Source organism: Scyliorhinus canicula, chromosome 3, assembly GCF_902713615.1.
Source record: "Scyliorhinus canicula chromosome 3, sScyCan1.1, whole genome shotgun sequence".
Lineage (NCBI taxonomy): Eukaryota > Metazoa > Chordata > Chondrichthyes > Carcharhiniformes > Scyliorhinidae > Scyliorhinus > Scyliorhinus canicula.
Genome location: NC_052148.1, coordinates 118,536,983 through 118,557,722, shown reverse-complemented (window position 1 = coordinate 118,557,722; position 20,740 = coordinate 118,536,983). Strand labels below are relative to the sequence as shown.

General features: G+C 41.5%; 1 protein-coding gene across 1 annotated transcript in view; it reads left to right on the top strand.

The window, feature by feature from the left end:
* The window catches only part of exoc1 (exocyst complex component 1), a 174,832-nt gene that overhangs the window by 72,534 nt on the left and 81,558 nt on the right, over positions 1-20,740 (top strand). Inside the window, exons 8-9 of the mRNA XM_038791157.1 lie at positions 781-890; positions 12,693-12,842. Coding sequence (XP_038647085.1) covers positions 781-890; positions 12,693-12,842 — 260 coding nt within the window. The remainder of the gene's footprint in view (positions 1-780; positions 891-12,692; positions 12,843-20,740) is intronic.

The following is a 20,740-nucleotide window of genomic DNA, read 5'->3' as shown; positions in this document are numbered from 1 at the left end:
ATTTCCAAGTTTTTTTCAAATTAAAAAAAGTGACTGGTCTTGGCAAGTATAAATCAAGATAACCTAATCAAGTGTCCTTGAAATGGATCCCAGTACTTCTCGCATCATTCTTTTATTTTCAAAGAACTGATTTATTAAGAACTACAATTATGGTGCCATTTGTAGATGACCAATTTGAAAAAATTATGCTAGTGATTAACTTATTTAAAAAAAAATAAATTTAGAGTAGCCAATTATTTTTCTCTAATTAAAGGGTAATTTAGTGTGGCCAATCTGCCTAACCAACACATCTTTGGGTTGTGGGGGTCAAACCCACGCAGACATGGGAGAATGTGCAAACTCCACACGGACAGTGACCCAGGGGCAGGATTCTGTGATAAACTATTATAGCAATTAAACTATTATAGCAATGACCTGTTTCACAGATGCTATAACAATGTTCAAATGCATATTCAGGAAATCGATTCATGCATGAAGCTAATGTGAACTGCATGAAATGGGTCATGATTCTGAATGCACCTTGTTCCAAACTTTATTGTGACTAAATTAAAGGGAGAAAGCAAGATGTGGTTCAGTATCTGACAGCTTGAAAGACTAATCCTATGGTTTTGGGGGAGGAGAACATTAAAAAGAACAGTAAATTGCTGGTGTTGCTGTTTTTGTGTTCCAACAATATGTATAAAATTAAGTATTTGTTAAACAAAAATCCTTTTGCAGGTGGTGATCATTGCACAATTTTTCTTCAAATATTTCCCTTAATTTGCTGATAATTTATTCTAGGACATGACCAGCTTCAAGCAGTGCAGCAGCAGCAACAGCAGTTCAAAGATCTTCGGGAACAATTTGCCAGGAGACTTGCCAACCATCTTAATAATGTCTTTGTCCAGCAGGTATGTCAAATAATGAATCTTGGTCTAACTTTTGGATTAAAGTTTGCTTCATTTTCAACCTTTCATTCTGATTGTGGATCTTTAAGATAACTTTGGGAGAAAGATATGTTCTACTTGAACTTGTTGCCATTAAACTTCTTGTATTTAACTTTGTTTCTTTCCAATTGCATATTGAAATCAATTAAAACATTTTATGTATAAAAATGACTTGTCTTATTCTGAAGCTTGGTGTAAATTCATCTTGAAAGTAGTTTTGCTAAATTAAAGGAATTTAGGATAATCAAGTGAAGAATCCAGAAGGGCCCCAAACTGGTATTCAAACTAGACCTTTCAGCATTCATCTAGAAGAAGAGACCTTGTGACCGATACGGTTCAAGGCTGATTTTGAAAGTGGAAGCCAACTTACTCCTGATCTCTGGGGGGGGGGGGGGGGGGGAAAGAGCAATTAGACATAATGGATAGAGCGTATCATTCTGATATGACTGGTTTTCTTCATCTATTTGGAACAACTGATCCTTACCTTGTTTTTCATTCATTCACATGATGTGGGCCTCGCTGGCTAGGCTAGCAATTATTGCCCATCCCTAATTTCCCCTTGAGAAGGTGGTGGTGAGCTCCCTTCTTGAACACCTGTAAGATATAACCTAGGATGACCTTTTGTTTTATTTAATAGTTTTGCATCTCCCAGATTTTCCATTGAATTGATCCCGAATTTTTCTCATCCTTTTTCATTTCTTATGTTATGAGCAGGGGAGAAAGACAGACTGAGCCCCTAATTCTTCTATCCTTCTTTTCATAATCAGCGTGGTTTAATTTTGATAACACGAAGTTGTGTTTTCCCAAAACCTTTATTATATGCAATCTCTTTGTGTACTAGCAGCACACTTTATTGACAATTTATTCATCCACACCCTCCTGGAAAGGTTTGTCTCTACTATATGCACATGTTTGTACACGTGCCGCAAACGCGCCACACACACACATGCCACCCACCTCACACACAAAAATACAGTCAGAGAAAGGAGATTCACTTCTACGAATATTAAAGCATAAGTTGATGTGAATATTACAGTCCAGTGCGATGGGTTCTTTCACTCAGCAATTAAAATTCAGGCAATTCCAGGTCGCTGAAGACAGGATTTTATGGAGTTTGCTTTGGAATACGAGATGTGTGGCAAGTTGAGAAAAGCAGACCACATAATACTTGTAGTCAGAGGACCAGTTTTTTTCTAGGCGAATTTAGGATCTTTTAGAAGCAGGATCTGAGGAGATCTTAAACTGTAAGCCTTGTGGCTTGGTAAAAAAGCTAGATGTTACCGCCAGATTTCAAGGTGCTGTTACGTATGCAAGCAAACAGGACTTACAATACAAAGGCTTTTGGAAATGAAAGTTTTGGCATGTGATGACTGGCCATTGATATAATCAATAGCCTGTTCATATTAATAAAGTAGCTTCTATCACTCATGGTCAAAACCAATTACATATAAAATGGAGGCAGCTAAGCATCCTTAGCACTTTTCTGTTGTTATGGGCCAGGGTTTAGAGAACACCAAAGTATATCATGGAGTTCACCTGATCTACAACTGTTTATTGATTTTGGTTATGATGAGCACAAGGGTCTGCCTTTCAGGTGTTATGCAACAGAGATATTAAGTATTTTTAAACAAAACAATGTTTATTCTATGAATCCAGTGAACATTTTATAACCACACAGTAAACATCTTATCAATTACCAACACAAATATCCCCCCAACCAAGATACACTACTCTATAGGTAACCCTTAGTTGCTTTCCTAACAACAACCATAAGCCAAACACCCCTTTTTCCTACAAAAACAGTAGGTTTTCATTCCTTACAGAAACAGGTATTACTTTGAAATTATCATGTGATCTGGAGACATTCTTTAGCATGCAGAGAGAGAGAGACCAAAATACACCACCTTGGTGTGAATGCAGTTCCCCAACTGAAAACCGAAAGTAAAACTCAGAGTCACAAACAGCTTCCAGCTCAAAACGAAAGTAAAAAGCAGAGCCAGAGCCCAGCTCCACCCACACAATGACATCACTGCAGCCACTTGAGAAGACAAACATTTCTTAAAGTGACATTCCCGTGACACTGTGCATAATTAGTTGTGGTAGCTCCCCTTTGTTATTTGGCAGTTCGGAGACATGACATCTGAAACTTTATTACTGTCCTTGCTGTTTTGGGGTGAGCCCTGACAATGGCAGGTGTATTCCACAAGTCTGTGGTCATTATAGTCCACTTTTAGAAGCTTCCAGAAGCAAGGCCAATTTGCAGTTCAAAAATGTATCAGTTTTAAAAGTCTAACAATGTCCATTTTTAAAAGTGAATACTGCTTTTAACAATTTGCAATATTCTCATGTCAGCTTGGCATGACTTCTACACAATCTACTTTTATAATTGTACAAATGTGGAAGTTACAGGCGTGCTTCAGTGATGGTGTTATCAGTATCTATGTAGTGTTTGATTGATGTCAAAAGAATCAATGTCCTGGCATATTCTGTCTGCTTTATGTTGCTTGAATGGCAGTCACATTTGGTTAGTAACTATATAAAACAAGATTCTTTTCCAAGGACAAAGTGGAAAAACGGAGTAATTTTGTAATGAAACATTTAGGACAGAACTGAAGTATCAAGTATTGAATGACACACGTGTGCATTATAATTGAATGATTTTGCAGGCCAGTATTATTTACTTAAATATACTTTGCCCAAACTGAAAATGTAGAGTTGTATTTTTTCCAAACAAATAACAGAATATGCCACATTAATTTCAATACTTTCTGAAATATAGAATGCTCATATGGAATTTGAGTACAAAAAGAGTAAATATTCGAGTTAAAAAAATCTGTTGCCTCCTTTTCTTCCTGACAATTGAAGGTCACAGTATTGAGCAACACTTCTCTTTCAGGTGATGCCCCACTGCAAACAGCAAACATGACGGCAATAGGCAATATGAAATGTAATTGCAAAAGGAACTTTAGCAAAATGAACTAACCCAAATACAAAACAGAAATCTGCATGTGTGTATTGGGATATACACATATATGTTCAACTGGTTTGGATTATACTGCAAATAGAGTCTTAGGGCTCATGGAATTTAATAACCATACAAGGCAGTCTCTGGTGGTTTGTTCTCTGAACTGTAGGAGTTACAAGAACACTTATCCTCTTGATGTTGTTGCAACTTGATAACTTGTTTGAAGATGGATTATTTTTTTCTACAGGCTCTCATAGATTTGCCATTATCAGTATCCCAATACTGGTAAATTTCACTATTGATTATTTTCTTACGTCACACTTTCATTTCATGTTTTTGTGTTTAATCAGTTTACTCAGACTCTCACCCTGCACTATCGCAGAGCCTCCTACCACTCAGTTTCTGTGAGTACGCTGAGCATGGAGTATTTCAGCTCTCGCTGCTTGTCAGGCTTTTAAACCTTTGAGTACTAAATGCAGTGTTTTGAACTGGGTTTTACTGTTAGTTTGATCTTCAACAGTATTGCAAAATATTCAAAGTTTTTTGAATTGCAGATATCATCTCATTAAATTAAGTAAAAATTGTAATACCACTGCATTCCTTGAAATTTTATGTCTATTATTTATAACGCTTAGTAATGGCTGATGCCTGCCTAACACCTTGAAGGACTATTTTCTAATCTTATTTTAGGGTTTATGATCTAAGTCATCATAGACCCGGATTTTACTTTACCTTTTCTTTGTAAAGTTTGAATTAAAGTATGCTGTTGATTTGTTTGTTTAACATTTTTGAATTGAAATGAAATCACAGCAGGACCATGGTGATATCATATTTGATTAATGCAGCTCTTTATGCACATTCCTCTGGAGTTTCTCTGATGCAAATTCATGTTCAGTCAAAATTATTGAATTAAACTGTTGCATAATTCTTCTACATTATAATGGTGATCTGTACACTTACCAATGATATAAATTGCTGAAAATAAATAATTTATCCATCTGTGGAATGTGGTTAGACCAGCATTTATTGTGTCTCTCCCCCCCTCTAATTCCCTTGAGAAGGTGCCTTCGAGAACTGCTGCAATCCAGTACATATATTATCTGGAAATCATAGAATCAAACAGGAGGCTATTTGATCCATCATACCGTTGCTAGACATTTGGAAGGGGTATCAAATTAAATCCCTTCTCTTTTTTGAAATATATATATTTTTAAGAATATTTATATTCTCCTTTTTCACATTTTCTCCCAAATGTACACCCACTAACAATAAACAATAAGCAGTAACGAATATAATGTCAATCCCCATATCAACAACAATCCCATCCTCCCACCAACCCCCAAACAACTGCCCGCATGTTAACATAAACAAATAACAAAAAGGAATCAGGAATCACCCATAGTCACCATTAACACATATAGCCCCCAACCCCCTAATGTTCGATATTAACCAATTCTTGAAAGTGCATAATGAATAGCGCCCATGAATTGTCCCCCTCCCCCAACGTTCACACACATCTTCTACTCCCTCAAAGAGCCTGCTCATCCTCGCCCTTGTGAGGTGTACTCTGTATACCACCTTCAGCTCTTTCAGCCCCAACCTCGCACACGAGGTGGAGGCATTCACTTTCCGGAGCACCTCACACCAGAACCACTCCACCATACCCTCACCCAACTCCTCTTCCCACTTTGCTTTGATCCTTTCCAGTGGTGCCTTCTCCTCTTCCAAAGTAAACTGACGACAGTACCCCCCCTCTCCAGTCCCCCTGTCGTCAGCACCTCTAGCAATGTGGAGGCCGGCTCCACCGGGAAGCTCTGTTATCTCCTTCCTGGCAAAATCTCGAACCTGCATGTATCTAAACTTTTACCCTGCTCCAGCCCATACTTTGCTCCCAGCTCCTTCAATCCTGCAAACCGATCCCTAAGAAACAAATCTTTTAGTGGCTTAATCCCCATCTCCCATTTACCAAAATTTCCATCCCACTTCCCTGACTCAAATCTGTGGTTCCCCCCAATCGGCATTTCCCTTGGCCCTGCCCCCAACCCGAAGTATTGGCGAAACTGCCTCGAAATTCTCAATGAAGCTATTATTACCGGATTCCCTGAGTATTTGCCCGGGGCCATCAGGAGCTAGCGCCTTCAATCCCAACCCCCTACACAAACTCTCCTCCATTCTGACCCACTGGGAATCAACCCCTCTGACCCAGCTTCGCACCTTCTTCACATTTGCCGCCCAATAATAATACATCAGGTTGGGAAGACCCAAACCCCGTGCCTGCCTTCCCTCTGTAGCAGCACCTTTCTAACCCTGGCCACCTTCTCTCCTCATATGAACGAGGTAATCATTTCTTCAATCACTCTTTAAAAAAAAAAAAGCCTTTGGCAGGAAAATCGGCAGGCATTTGAAAAATAAACAGAAATCGTGGCAGCACGTTCATTTTAACTGCCTGTACCCGACCCATCAGTGACAGAGGGAGACCATCCCACCTTGCCAGATCAGCTTTCACTCTTTTGAAATATATTTTTATTAGAGTTTTATCATTTTTACAGATGATGAACAAACTTTCAAAACACACACTGGTACAGCACAGAGCAATCATTTCTGCAAACATAAGAACAGAGAAAGACAGGATAATTTCAGAACTATGGTGCTTAAGAAATAGTTCCTGTAATTATAGAACAGATCAATTAGAGTGGAGGGGAAAGAGGATAAGGCCATACAAACATGATAAAACAACATAAAATGTACATCTTTATGTTTAGCAAAATCAAGACTTACAACATGGCTTAGTGAAAATCTTGCATGTCAGACAGACCGGAATCTATAAATTTGCGATGGAATCCTTCGCTTTATGGAATGTACCCAACTTAGAATGGAATACAAAAGTCAGGAATTCAATAGGAATCCAAACCATAACTATTTTATGCCAATTTTTGAATCGAAGGATACATGTCATTAATCCAGGCGTAGAGGATATTTTTCCGAGCTGCAAAAGTTAGGATGTTACACAGACTTTTTTCATTAGCATCAAGAAATTAGACCCAGAATTAGGAATAAAGGATCAAATTCTAATGCTGTGCCAAATATCCTCTTAAACTCCTTAACTACGCCAGACCAATAGGATTGCATCTTGACACAGGACTATATGCACTTTATATACTCACTTTCGACTACCAGGCACCTTAGGTACACCGGGGAAATAGCAGGATCAAACCCATGTCTCAAACTCAGCGTAATGTGCAAACGGTGCCATATCTTGAATTGACTGTCCTTCGTTCTGTTACATACCAAAGTTTTCTTAGCATTATCCCATATATTACCCTATGTGCAAGGGATGTTTTTTACACAGATGGTAGTGGGTGCCTGGAACTCGCTGCTGGAGGACGTGATGGAAACTGGTACAATAGAGACGTTTAAGTGTGTCTTGACAAATACATGAATAGGTTAGGAATAGAGGGATATGGGCCCCAGATATGTAAAAGGTTTTAGGTTAGATGGGCAGCATGGTGGGCGAAGCCTGTTCCTGTGCTGTACTTTTCTTTTTTTCTTTGTTGTCTCCACATCAATATTGGTTGCCAAGTCTCGTTCCCAAGATTGCAAGGTACCCAACACACTCGCGCAGGATCTAGAACACAAGGTATCATAAAACTTGCTAATTAACTATTTAGGCTCTGCAGAAGTTAGGATTTTTTCCATTGGATAAATAGAAGTGTCAAGATGCATAGTTGTCTTAATAAGGATGAAGTCTCGAAGTTGGAGATACTTAAAAAAAGGAGTTTCTCTCAATGTCAAATTGGCCAAGGTGCTCAGAGGATGACAAGGAGGACTAGCCCAGAATGCCTCTATCTCTACAAATATAAAATCCATGGTTTATAAGATCTGGTGGAAAGTCTGTGTTGCCCTGAATGAGAGAGACTGAGAGTGGAACTCAGTTTAGATCTTCTTTCTAATTGACAGATCATCCTCCATGCTCTCTACGAGTATTAATTATTATAGGATTCTCACACCTATCAGAGCCGATCTAAAATCCCCATAAAACAACAAGGCCTGTAAAGGATATACCAACTGGCCTGCTTCAATATCCAGCCACATGGAGGTCGTGTCCCTTCTAACCCAGTCCTTTATGAACCCATGATGAGAAGCTAGTTGGTACATTCTAATATTCGGCACTCTTAATCCCCTCATAGATACTGGGAGCACTTTCCCCCTATGTCTGTGTGGGTTTCCCCTGGGTGCCCCAGTTTCCTCCCACGTCCAAGTATGTGCAGGTTAGGTGGATTGGCCAAGCTAAATTGCCCCTCAACGTCCAAAGATGTGCAAGTCAGTGAAGGTGTGCAAGTTAGGTGAGGTTACAGGGTTAGAGTGGAGTAGTGGGCCCAGGTAGGGTGTCCTTTCAGAGGGTCGGTGCAGACCCAATGGGCCTGGTTGTATGATGCTAACTTGACCAATTTCAAACAAAGCTTTTTATTCCAAGTGAATAAGCTGATCAATCCATTGATCTCCTTTAGACCTTGGCCGACAATAAGATTACAACATCTCAAAAGGATACAGTAATCTAGGCAACACATTCAACTTAATCAATGCAAACCCATCCAGCCACGATATCAGCAAGGGGACGAACGAGTCAAGTCCCACCTAATAGACGCAATCAACTGAGGAAAATTGGCCCCATACAGTTGATTAAAGAAAGTGTTAATTACAACCTCCAGATATGTAAACCCTGAAGAGACCAACTGAATGGGAGGTTAGCAAGGTTGGGGGAAGAGGGTAGCGTGGTCTCCCTCAACCCACCCACTGGTATAGATTCAGACATGGTAAAATTAATCTTGTAACTGGTGAAAATGCTAAATCTATCTTGTTTTCTTGGACATTCCCTCAGGTTAAGAATGTCTTGCTTCCTCTGCGCAGCCCAGAAACAAAAGGCTTCTGTCCAATAGCCTCTGCCACAGGCTCCATAGCCAATGCGAATAGCAAAGGAGATAAGGGGCACCCATGCTTGGTCCCTTTTTGGAGGCCAAAATTCTCAGATCTATAACCATTCATAAGCTCTGACATCAAGGCCTATGATACATCACTTATATCCACTTAACATATTCCTCTCCCAACCCAAATCTCTGCAATGTATGAACCGGATAGTCACATTCCACTTGGTAAAAAGTTTTCTCCACTTCCAAGGAAATCACTAACCCATCCAAAGATGGCTTATGAAACACTTAGATAAAGTTCAGTAACAATCTGACATTATTGCAAGAATTTTGACCCTTTATAAACACAGTCTAATGCCCCCACCCTCTTTGCTCCCCCAGATGGTCAACGGAAGGTGCCAAACCCCGCGCCAGCACTTTAGACAGCAATTTCAAATCAACAATTAGATGTGAGTTTAGCCTATAGAAAGCACATTCCACTGGGTTTTTGCCTGCCTTCAAAATCAAAGAAATATTTGCTTCTCGAAGCTTTGGTGGTAGCAGATCTGACTCAAACGAATGACGGTACATACCAATTAATGGATCTATCGGCAAGTCCTTAAATTCCTTATAAAACTCACACCCAAAACCATCCGGCCCAGAGGCCGTCCCTGCTGGAACTCCCTGATGGCCATATCCATCTCCTTTTTAGGGATAGAAGCATTTAGAAACCCCCGCTCTTTAATCAGAGCCGTGCGCATTTTTCTTTTTCAACTATATATACAATACCCCTTTGAAAGTTGCTATTTAACCTACTTATATCATCCTTTCAGGTTGTTTGTTCTAGTTTGTTGCTGAGTAAATGAATTTCTCATCTTCCCTCTGGTTCTTTGACCAATTATCTTATTTCTGTGCCCTCTGCTTACTGACCTCCCCTGCCAATGCAAGCAATTTCTTTGTTTATTCTAGCAAAGCCCCTCTGTGAAAGAGAAAAGATGGTCAATATTTGGGTTTAGATACATTGAAATAAATTATCACCAACTCCCTAATTTTCTCTGATATATTGTTTTATCCTTTAGAATTGCTTACCCAGACCAGCAGACGTTTTGTGTAGAACTCACCTTGCGTATAATTAATAAAAACTGCTGTACCAGTTTCACTGTCCTGTTCGTAGTCTCACTGAACTGGATCTTCCTGATGTCATCAAGGAGGTTTTGCACAAAATGATTTCTCCTCATCTGTCTATGCCTAACAGTATCAAAGAAACCCGTGTACAGATCCCCCTTTCCTAATTGTAATTATGTTTTTGGAAAGTACGATACTTTGCTCCTTTAAGCCTGTAATGATCTTGTTAAAGATAGTTTACTGGGAATATATTGTTGGATATTTTCAATTTAATCAGAGAACCTCCAAAAAAGAAATCTCTAACAAATATTGAATGAACTTTAAATTTATTCTTCAAAAATGATGCATGGAGTGTGCGCTGAATTCTAATGTCTTATTTGCATTGTCCTGCCAGCTAAATTGCTTTTTTTTTAAAAATTGAGTCAATTTTTAATTCTAAAATTGCAGGAAGATGGCTGTTGCTTTGGCTGGCTTGCACAAGTTACTTAGTGAAACCATGTGTCTAACATTTTAAAAGATTTGCTTAAAAAATAACTTTTATGAAAATGATCCTAACTAGTAAACTATTATGGTATTAGTCTTGGGCTAGATAGTCTGTTTGGGAATCCTAGTTTTGGTTAAATTCTGCCCCCAGGTTTAACGACAACAGTCTGCATGCCTGGACTGCAGAAATAGGAGTCTTTCTCAAAGGGTACCCACTTTAGTGCTTCGTGCCACATCAAAGACAAGGGCATTCTTGGCTTCAGAAGTAGACTGTCCAATATGAGGGTGCAATTGGCGACCAATACTATTTTAAATTAGTGAGGGTATTAATTTAAAAAAATAACTAAATGCAGATTCAACATTAAAAATATTGTGATGGGAAGAAAAACCTGCCCAATCCGATAGAATGCAAGATTTGTCATAAAATAAAGAATAGTATTATTGTCACTCGCATCTTTTCAAGAATGTGGGAGTTGCTAACAGGATACACAGATGATTGCTCTGATAATGACTGGGTGTTCACAAATGTTGACAGTAGTTATAGGAACACCTTATTTTTACACTGAGTCAGCTGTGACATTGTGTTTTGTAGTACTGACGCCATTGTAAGCATAATTGATTTCCAAAGTGGGGCAGCAATCTTCTCCCGTCTCAAAATACTAACCACTGCCTAGAATTGGCTCCCGGTACCTCTTGCTGGAAGAAAGTTTTTATTTGTATTGGCATTTATCATTAAAATGTTTGATACCAGTATTAAAATTTTACTTTTAATGTAATGCAATTTACTGCAATTACTTATAAAATTAACTAACAGTGGATGTTTTTTGTAGTACCAATATATGATTGTGATTCTATGATTTTATTCTTAAAATTGATTTATAATTAATGTAAGGAAACCAATCAATCCCAGTAAATGAAAAAGCTTTACTCTGGTGCTCACACTGAAATATGAAATATGGAGTTCAATAACAATAGTAAATTAATTTAGTTACAAGAAACAAATTAATTATTACTGAAATATTCAAAGGCTTAAACTGCAGCAGAAAAAATACTGCACCTTTTATCTCAAATAGATATTTTGGATTTGAAAGTGAATTGTTAAATACCATGCCTAATTTGCCATTTCCAATTCAAAGTACTAATTTGTGCATGGTGAGTAATAAACAAGCACTTACAGGGTTCAATGTTTTTAGTAGTCATTGAGAGCTCTTATCAGAGAGTAATCTATTAAGTGAAATGCAGCTTGTTCAAAGATAAGTGAATTGACCATCCAAAAGACAGTGACCCAGAGCCTGGATTCGAACCTGGGCCCCCAGCGCCGCAGTCCCAGTGCTAACCACTGCGCCACAATGCTGCCCCTCAACAGAATATATATATTATTTTAATTTGGAGTACCCAATTTTTTTTCCAATTAAGGGGCAATTTTTAACTGGGCCAATCCACCTATCCTGCACATCTTTGGGTTGTTGGGGTGAAACCCATGTAGACACAGGGAGAATGTGCAAACTTCACACGGACAGTGACGCAGGGCTGGGATTCGAACCCGGGTCCTCACCGCCATGGGTAGCAATGCTAGCCACCGTGCTCAACAGGATATTTTAAACTAATTTTTCCCATCTACATCAATGGCTGGATTATATGAACTTGAACTGTTTTATAATAATCCCCTTTCAGTGTCACAAGTAAACTTACATTAACACCGCAATGAGGTTACTGTGAAAATCCCCTAGTCACCACACTATGGCGCCTATTCGGGTACACAGAGGGAGAATTCAGAATGTCCAATTAACTTAATACACACGACTTTCGGGATTTGTGGGAGGAAACCAGAGAACTCGACGGAAACCCATGCAGACACGGGGAGAATGTGCAGACTTCCCACAGACAGTGATCCGAGCTGGGAATCGAACCCGGGTCCCTGGCGCTACAGTGAAGCTACAGTGCTAACCACTGATCTACCGTTAATCTTATGTAACCATCTGCTGATAGTGAACTCTTGTTTTTTATTTTACTCCTTTCCACAGGTAAAATTGACAATATAATTTGTGCGTACGTGTTGTCCTTTATGACTTGAAAAACCAGTGTGACTTGTGAAACTTAGCGAGCATATTAATATTTAATTTTGTTCAATTCATTTTGAATCATAATTTTCCCAATGGCTCAGAAGGTTGTAATATAGTCTGACAAAGGTAATCAGTTGAGTTCTGGCCTCTGCAGAGTTATACTTTGATTAGAATTTACCAGTGTTTTAATGAGGCAATGGCTTATTTGTGATGTTTTTGTTTTTAGGGTCATGATCAAAGCTCGACCTTGGCTCAGCACTCAGCTGAGCTGACTCTTCCTAAACACCTTCCTTTCCATCGAGATCTACTTAGATATTCTAAGTTAATGGAATGGTTAAAGAACACTGACCGTGAGAAATATGATGGTTTGAATAAGGTAAGTAAATGATTAACACTGAATCACAGTTATCATCGTCTATTTTTATTTTATAATTTGAAAAATTAAAATGTCAATTTGGACATTTCTCATATCTGATGTAATGGGCTGGGCCAGTCAAAATTGTGGAATTTGTTGATTCAATCATTTATGAATTGTGTAAAACACCAGTACAGTGCAAAAATGAACCAATTTATTACACTTCGATAGATCATTGATTTGTTTGTCAGCAATTAGGCAATGTTGCTTTTTAGAAATAGTTAAATCTTGAAGATGGTGGCCAATTTAAAGAAGGGAGGGACAACACATGAAGAGAGAGAACTGCTAACAATCCCAGCTAAATGGGAACCAAGAGGAAAAGTTAGGTGGTCAGTAGTTGTGTGGGAATAAGATCAAGTGAGCAGGAGGTGAGTCTCATTGACTATTTGAATTTGGCGAGGTGTGAGAGAAGATAGGAGCGAATTCCGAGAAAGATGCAAGTTGAAAGCTAGGGCGGGGATGAGTTTTAGAGAGACTTTGGCTGTGTGAGAGGGTGGGACATGGCTCAGGCAGCTGATTGGATGGTTTCAATCTTGGTGGCAAAGATGTTCATGAGCTCTTTACACTTCTTATTGGAGATGAGGGTGGCGGGGACAAGGAAGGACAGTTTAAAATGATGATTAGTAGAGAAAAGAAGCTGAGGGTTATCTTTGCAAATGGGAGCAGAACCCGATATGGTCCAGCATAGTCGTCAGCAATGAAATTTCAAAGCTGCAACCTTGGACTTGGGGTAGCAGAAGTGAAGACCATACCAGAGGGAATGACCACTAGAGCATCAAAGATAGAGGTGACGGTGTGGTTGAGCAAATCACCAGCTGCTGATTTGGACAGAGAGCTGAAGGCTAGATAATTGGCATTTTTACAGTGCAGTTGTAAGTTAATCGGGGGATAATCTTTTCCAATGGCAACTACATAAAACAGGAGGTAAGTTTGGATGTGGAAAGGAGATGTGGGTGGAGAGTAATAGAAGTGATCAGAGATGGCCATATCTGTGATTGATACAAAAGGACTAGCAAGACTATGAGACATGACAAGGTCAAGGGGGTGGCTGTGAATATGGGTCAAGGCGTTTACATGGAGAGATTTAGAAAGGATCAGAGGGCAGTGATCTTGGATGAGAGAGAATTAGAGAGTTGAGATGGAGGTTGAAATCACCATCAAGTCATTCGGTGCAAGGGCAGCAGGGTGGCGCAGTGATTAGCACTGCTACTTCACGGGACCGAGGACCCGGGTTCACTTCCAGCCCTGGGTCCGTGTGGAGTTTGCACATTCTCCCCATGTTTGTGTGTGTCTCACCCCACAACCCAAAAGATGTGCAGTGTAGGTGGATTGGCCATGCTAAATTGCCCCTTAATGGAAAACAAATAATTGGTTAGTCTAAATTTATTTTTAAAATGTCATTCGGTGCAGAAGATGATGGAGGAACGCAGTGAAGATAACTCGTTGAGAGCATTTTTATGATAATTGGAAGAATGGTAGAAAATAATGATTTTTGAATGAGAGTTGAGAGTGGCACAGTGGTTAGCACAGTTGCTTCATAGCTCCAGGGTCCGGGTTCGACTCCTGGCTTGGGTCACTGTCTATGCGGCGTCTGCACGTTCTCCCTGTGTCTGCGTGAGTTTCCTCCAATGCTCCGGTTTCCTCCCACAGTCCAAAGCTGTGCAGGTAGGTGGATTTGCCATGCTAAATTGTCCTTAATGTCCAAAAAAAGGTTAGGTGAGTTACGGGTATGGACTTAAATGGGGTGCTAATTCCAGGGGCTGGTGCAGACTCGATGGACTGAATGGCCTCCTTCTGCACTGTAAATTCTATGAAACAAGGTGATATGCTCACAGGAGGAGCAAATACTATAGAAGTAGGGTGTTATGCCAAGGTGTGATCTGATAAGTGCCACGTTACCACCACAGCAGTTTTGACAGGGCAACTGGGGATGATATAGACTGGCAGGGTGGTGTCATCACCCCTCAACCAGGTTTCTCTCAAGGCCATTGTGTCATTACAATCATCCACAGTAAATTTAAAATTGGAATGAGCATTGTTCACATGTGGAGGGAAATACGAAGAGGGGTGGTGAAAGCTGACTGGCTGGCAGAGACGACAAGATCAACAGTGAGAAAAATGAGTGGTTAGCTTAGCCTCCAGTGCCACACAGGGCGGGAAAGTTGACAAGAGAGTGGGTTGGGGCAATTGTGATTGTCACTTCGAATGAACAGCACCGTGCCTCAGTGCACCTTTCAGAGGATGCCAAGAAAGAGACTGAGGGAAGATATCAACTTATCTAAGTGGGGAGTGGGGGGGGGGGGGGGTCAAGCCTGTGATAACGGCGCAAGTGTAGGAAGATCATGGAGTGCAGGGGTTGGGGAAGGGAGTTTGAGAGTTGAGTAAATGTGAGTGGAGAAATGAAAGGAGGCATGATGGCAAAAGATAACAATCTCAGTGGGGTTAAGAGTTAGGTCAAGTTACATAGGCTGGCTGTGTAAACATAAAGATACATGAAAACCTTATAGTAAACTGGAAATACACGGGACACAATAAGAAGGAGTGCAGAGTTAAATTCAGAAGTGGACAACAATGATGTGGGTCGAGTGAAGTGAGCACGTAGCATCGATGAACTGTGCTCCGAGTTCATAGACAGGGGTTGCAAATGAAGCCCAGAAGCTGTTTTAAGGCAGAGTGAATCAGAGCATGCGGATGTGTACAGAGTCAATATACAGAGTGTTATTCATAGCCCATAACTTTAGTTAATCTGTTACATGTGCTTTTTAAAAAGATTACTAGTGCTGTTGGGGAGGGCTAAATCAGTTTGACAGGGGCATGGGAACTTGAGGGTAGACTCAGGTGGGGCAAAATTAAATATGGAAAGCAGAAAATTAGTGAGTGTGTCTGGAAGACTGGAACCAAAGGATAGAATTTTAAAAAAAATGTATTTGGCAGTGCTCAAGATTAGATGCTTCACTGCAAAGAATAGAACAAATAAAGTAGATGGGCTGAGAGCCACATCATACATTGTAGAAAGGGCGGCATGGTGGCCCAGTGGTTATCACTGTTGCTTCACAAGCACTAGAGACCCGGGTTTGATTTCTGACTTGGGCCACTATTTGTGCAGAGTCTGCACATTCTCCCTGTGTCTGCGTGGGTTTCTTCCAAGTGCTCCCGTTTCCTCCCACAAGTATTAAAAGACATGCTTGTCAGGTGAATTCTGAATTCTCCCTCAGTGTACCCGAATAGGTGCCGGAGTGTGGCAACTAGGGGATTTTCACAGTAACTTCATTGCAGTATTACTTGTGACACTGAAGGATTGTTATTATTAGTATGATCTCATAGCTATCACAGAAACATGGCTTGTTGTGGGACAGGAATCACAATGTTCTGGTTACAGAATTTTCAGACTAGATGGAAGTGGGAAGGGGTGGCACTTTTGGTTCGAAAAGCAATTACAACTATGAGGACGGATGCTATGGTGCAAGGATCATCAATTGAGGCCATATGGATTGAATTTAGGTGCAGTCATATTACTGGGAGTGTACTAAATACGCCAGACAGTCAGTGGGAGATAGAAGGGTAAATATGCAGGCAAGTCTCTGAGCAGTGCAAAAACAATAGGGCAGTAATCGTAGGGGATTTTAACTAACTCAGTACTAACTAGGATAGTTTTAGTGTGAAAGGAATGGAGGGAACGGAATTCTTAAGCTGCATTTAGGAGAACTGTTTTGACCAGCATATAGCAAACGTAACAAGAGATGTGGGTGTGGGCTTAATTTTAGGTAATGAAGCTGGACAGGTGGAAGATATTGGGGTAATTGGGACAGTTGGGGAGTGTGATCATAATTTGGTTAGTTTTAACATTATGGAAAGGGTAACGCTCTTTCAGAGAGCTAGTGTCGACCAGTTGAGCTGAATTGGGGGGGGGGGGGGGGGGGCTTCTTCTGCACTGTAGGGATTCTCTGATTCAGTGAATAATAGTACAGTTCTGTATTGGGGTATGGTCAATTTTACTCAGCTGAGGAGTGATTTAGCAAAAGAGGACTGGAAACAGCTTCTTGAAGGTGAATTAGTACCAGAGCACTAGGAGGCATTCAAAGGGGAGATTCAAAGTAAACATGGTTCCACAAAGAAAAAGGGTGGAACGGCCAAACATACGGCGCGATTCTCCGCCCCCCACGCCATTTTTCACGCCCTCCCGCTTTTCTCGCCCGCCCACGCCACGAATCGCCGCTTGTCGTTTTTTACGGCGAGCGCCGATTCTCCGAGGCCGATGGGCCGAGCGGCCGGTCCTTCATGCCCATTTCAGCACAGCAGCAAACACACCTTCTCGCTGCCGTTGTGAAATGGGCGCCAGTTGCCCGTTTGGGGCATCTGGGGGCCCGATTGGCACGGCAGTACCATGGCCGTGCCAAGGGGGGCATAGGCCGCGATCGGTGCCCACCGTAATGGACGCACTCTTTTCCCTCCGCCGCCCCGCAAGATCAAGCCACCACGTCTTGCGGGGCGGCTGAGGGAAAAGACGCCAACTGCGCATGCGCAGTTGTCCAACCTGCGCATGCGCGGCCGAAGTCATTGGCCGTATCAGCCGGCGTGACGCTTGACGTGCGACCTTGACGACGGTCGTCAAGGCCGCTCCGCCGTGACGCATGGGGCCACGCTCCTAGCCCCGCCCGGGGGGGGAGAATCGGCCCCGGAAGTGGGCGTGAAGGCTGCCGTGGGTCACGGCCTGTCCCACGGCAGCCTTTACGATTCTCCGCATTTGCGGAGAATCCCGCCCATAGAGTTTCCTGGATGTCAAGGAGCTTACGGGGTAACATAAGACAGAAAAGGAAAGCTTACCTCAGACACCAAGAATGAAATACTCCAAAAGGCCGAGAGGAGTATAAAAAGTGGAGGGGTGCAATCGAAAAGGAAATTAAGAAAGCAAGGCTACCAAGGGAAATTAGAGGTAGTATTCGATCCGAGGAATAATCATACAGATTGGCCAAGGAACACAATAGGACTGAGGATTGGGAGCAGTTTAGAATTCAGCAAAGAAGGACCAAGGGATTGATTAAGAAGGGGAAAATAGAGTACGAGAGTAAGCTTGCAGGGAACATAAAAACTGACTGTAAAAGTAACTATAGGTACATGAAGAGAAAAAGATTGATGAAGATAAATGTAGGTCAGAACGAGGAGCATGTATAACAGGGGACAAAGAAATGGCTGAGCAACTAAACACATACTTTGGTTCTGTCTTCACAAATGAGGACACAAATCAGATACAAGAAATGTTGGGGAATGCAGGGTTTCGTGAGAGGGAGGAACTGAAGGAGATCAATATTAGTGGAGAAATGACATTGGGGAAATTGATGGGATCGAAGGCTGATAAATCCCAGAGCCTGATAATCTAGATCCCAGAATACTTAAGGAAGTGGCTCTAGAAATAGTGAATTCATTGGTGGACTCTGGAACAGTTCCTGCAGATTGAAGGGTAGCTAATGTAACTCCACTATTTAAAAAGGGAGGAAGAGATAAAACAGGAATTATAGACCAGTAAGCCTGACATCGGTAGTGGGAAAAATTTCTTGAATCCATTATCAAAGATTTTATAGCAGAGCATTCATAAAACAGTGGCAGGATCGGACAGAGCCAGCATAGATTTATAATCATGCTTGACAATTCTATTGGAACTCTACAAGGATATAGCTAGTAGAGTTGATGAGGGGGAGCCAGTGGATGTGGTATATTTGGACTTGAAGAAGGCTTTTGACAAAGCTTTGCATGAAAGATTAGCATGCAAAATTAAAGGGCATGGGATTAGGGGAAGTGTATTGAGATGGATAGAAAACTAGTTGGCAGACAAGAAACAAAGAGTAGGCATTTTTTAAATTGGCAGGGGGTACCACAGGGATCGGTCTGAAACCCCCAGCTATTCACAATATATATTTATAATTTAGATGAGGAAACAAAATGCAATCTCTCCGAATTTGCTGAGGACACCAAGTTGGGTGAGAGGGTGAACTGTGAGGAGGATGCAAAGATCCTTCAGTATGACTTGGACAAGTTGAGTGAGTGGGCAAATAAATGGCAGACAAAGTATAATCTGGAGAAATGTGAGGTTATCCACTTTGATTGCAGAAATGAGAAGGCAGATATTATCTGAAGGCCATAATTAGGAGAGTGGATTGTATAATGAGACCTAGGTGTCCTCGAACACCAGTCACTGAAGGTAAGCATGCAGGTGCAGCAGGCAGTTAAGAAAGCACATGATTTGCTGGCCTTCATTGCGAGAGGATTCAAGTACAGGAACAGGGATGTCTTGCTGCAATTATACAAGGCCTTGGTGAGGCCACACCTGGAATATTGTGTGCAATTTTGGTCTCCTTATCTGAGGAAGGATGCTCTTGCTCGAGAGGGAGTGCAGTGAAGACTGATTCTTGGGCTGGCAGAACTGATGTATGAGGAGAGATTGAGTTGGTTAGGATTGCATTCGCTGGAGCTCGGAAGAATGAGGGGGAATGTCATAGAAACCTATAAAATTGTAACCGGATCAGACAGGGTAGATGCAGGACGGATGTTCCAAATGGTGGGTGTGTCCAGAACCAGGAGTCACAGTTTGAGGATACGGGATAGACCATTTAGGACAGAGATTAAGAGAAATTTCTTCATCCAGAGAGTGTTGAACCTGTGGAATTCATTACCAGGAAGTAGTTGAGGCCAAAAAATTGTATGTTTTCAAGAAGCAGTTAAATATAGCACTTAGGGCGAAGGGGAATCAAAGGATATGGAGATAAAGCTATTGAGTTGGATGATCAGCTATTATCATAATAAATGAGTTCTTCAGGGTAGTGTCCTAGGCCCAACCATCTTCAGCTGCTTTGTCAATGACATCCCTTCCATCATAAGGTCAGAAGTGGGATTATTTATGGATGACTGCACAGTGTTCAGCACAATTCGCGACCCCTCGGATAATGCAGCAGTCCGTGTCCAAATGCAACAAGACCTGGCTTGGGCTGACAAGTGGCAAGTTACATCCGCGCCACAAAGTGGCAGGCAAAGACCATCTCCTACAAGAGAGGATCTAACCATTAACCCTTGACATTCAATGGCATTATCATCGCTGAATCTCCCACAATCAATATTACCATTGATCAGAAACTGAACTGGACTAGCCATATTAATACTGTGGCTACCCAAGTTAGGTCAAAGGCTGGGAATCCTACGGCGAATAACTCATCTCCTGACCCATCAAAGCCTGTCCACCATCTAAAAGTAGTGTAATAGAATACTCTACACTTGCTTGGATGAGTGCAGCTCCAACAACATTCCAGAAGCTTGACATCATCCAGGACAAACCAGTCCGGTTGATTGCTCCCCATTCCACAAACATTCAAACCCTCCACCACCGACGAACAGTGGCAGCCATATGTATCATCTACAGGATGCACTGCAGTAACTCACCAATGTTCCTTAGACAACACCTTCCAAATTCACAACCACTACCATCTAGAAGGACAAAGGCAGCAGATACCTGGGAACCCACCACCTGGAGGTTCCCCTCCAAGTCGCTCACCACCCTAACTTGGAGATATATCGCTGTTCCTTCACTGTCGCTGGGGCAAAATCCTGGCATTCCCTCCCAAACAGCACAGTGGGTGTACCTACACCTCAAGGACTGCAGCTAGTTCAAGAAGGTAACACACCACCACCTTCTGAAGGGCAACGAGGGATGGGCAATAAGTGCTGGCCTAACCAGCGATGCCCACATCCCATGGATGAATTTAAGAAAAGAATGGCGGAGTAGGTTTGAGGTGCCAATGGCCTCCTCCTGGTCCTATTTTCGGTTTCTATGTAAATGTACCATGTATGAGCAGTTTTCTGCGCTGTTGAAT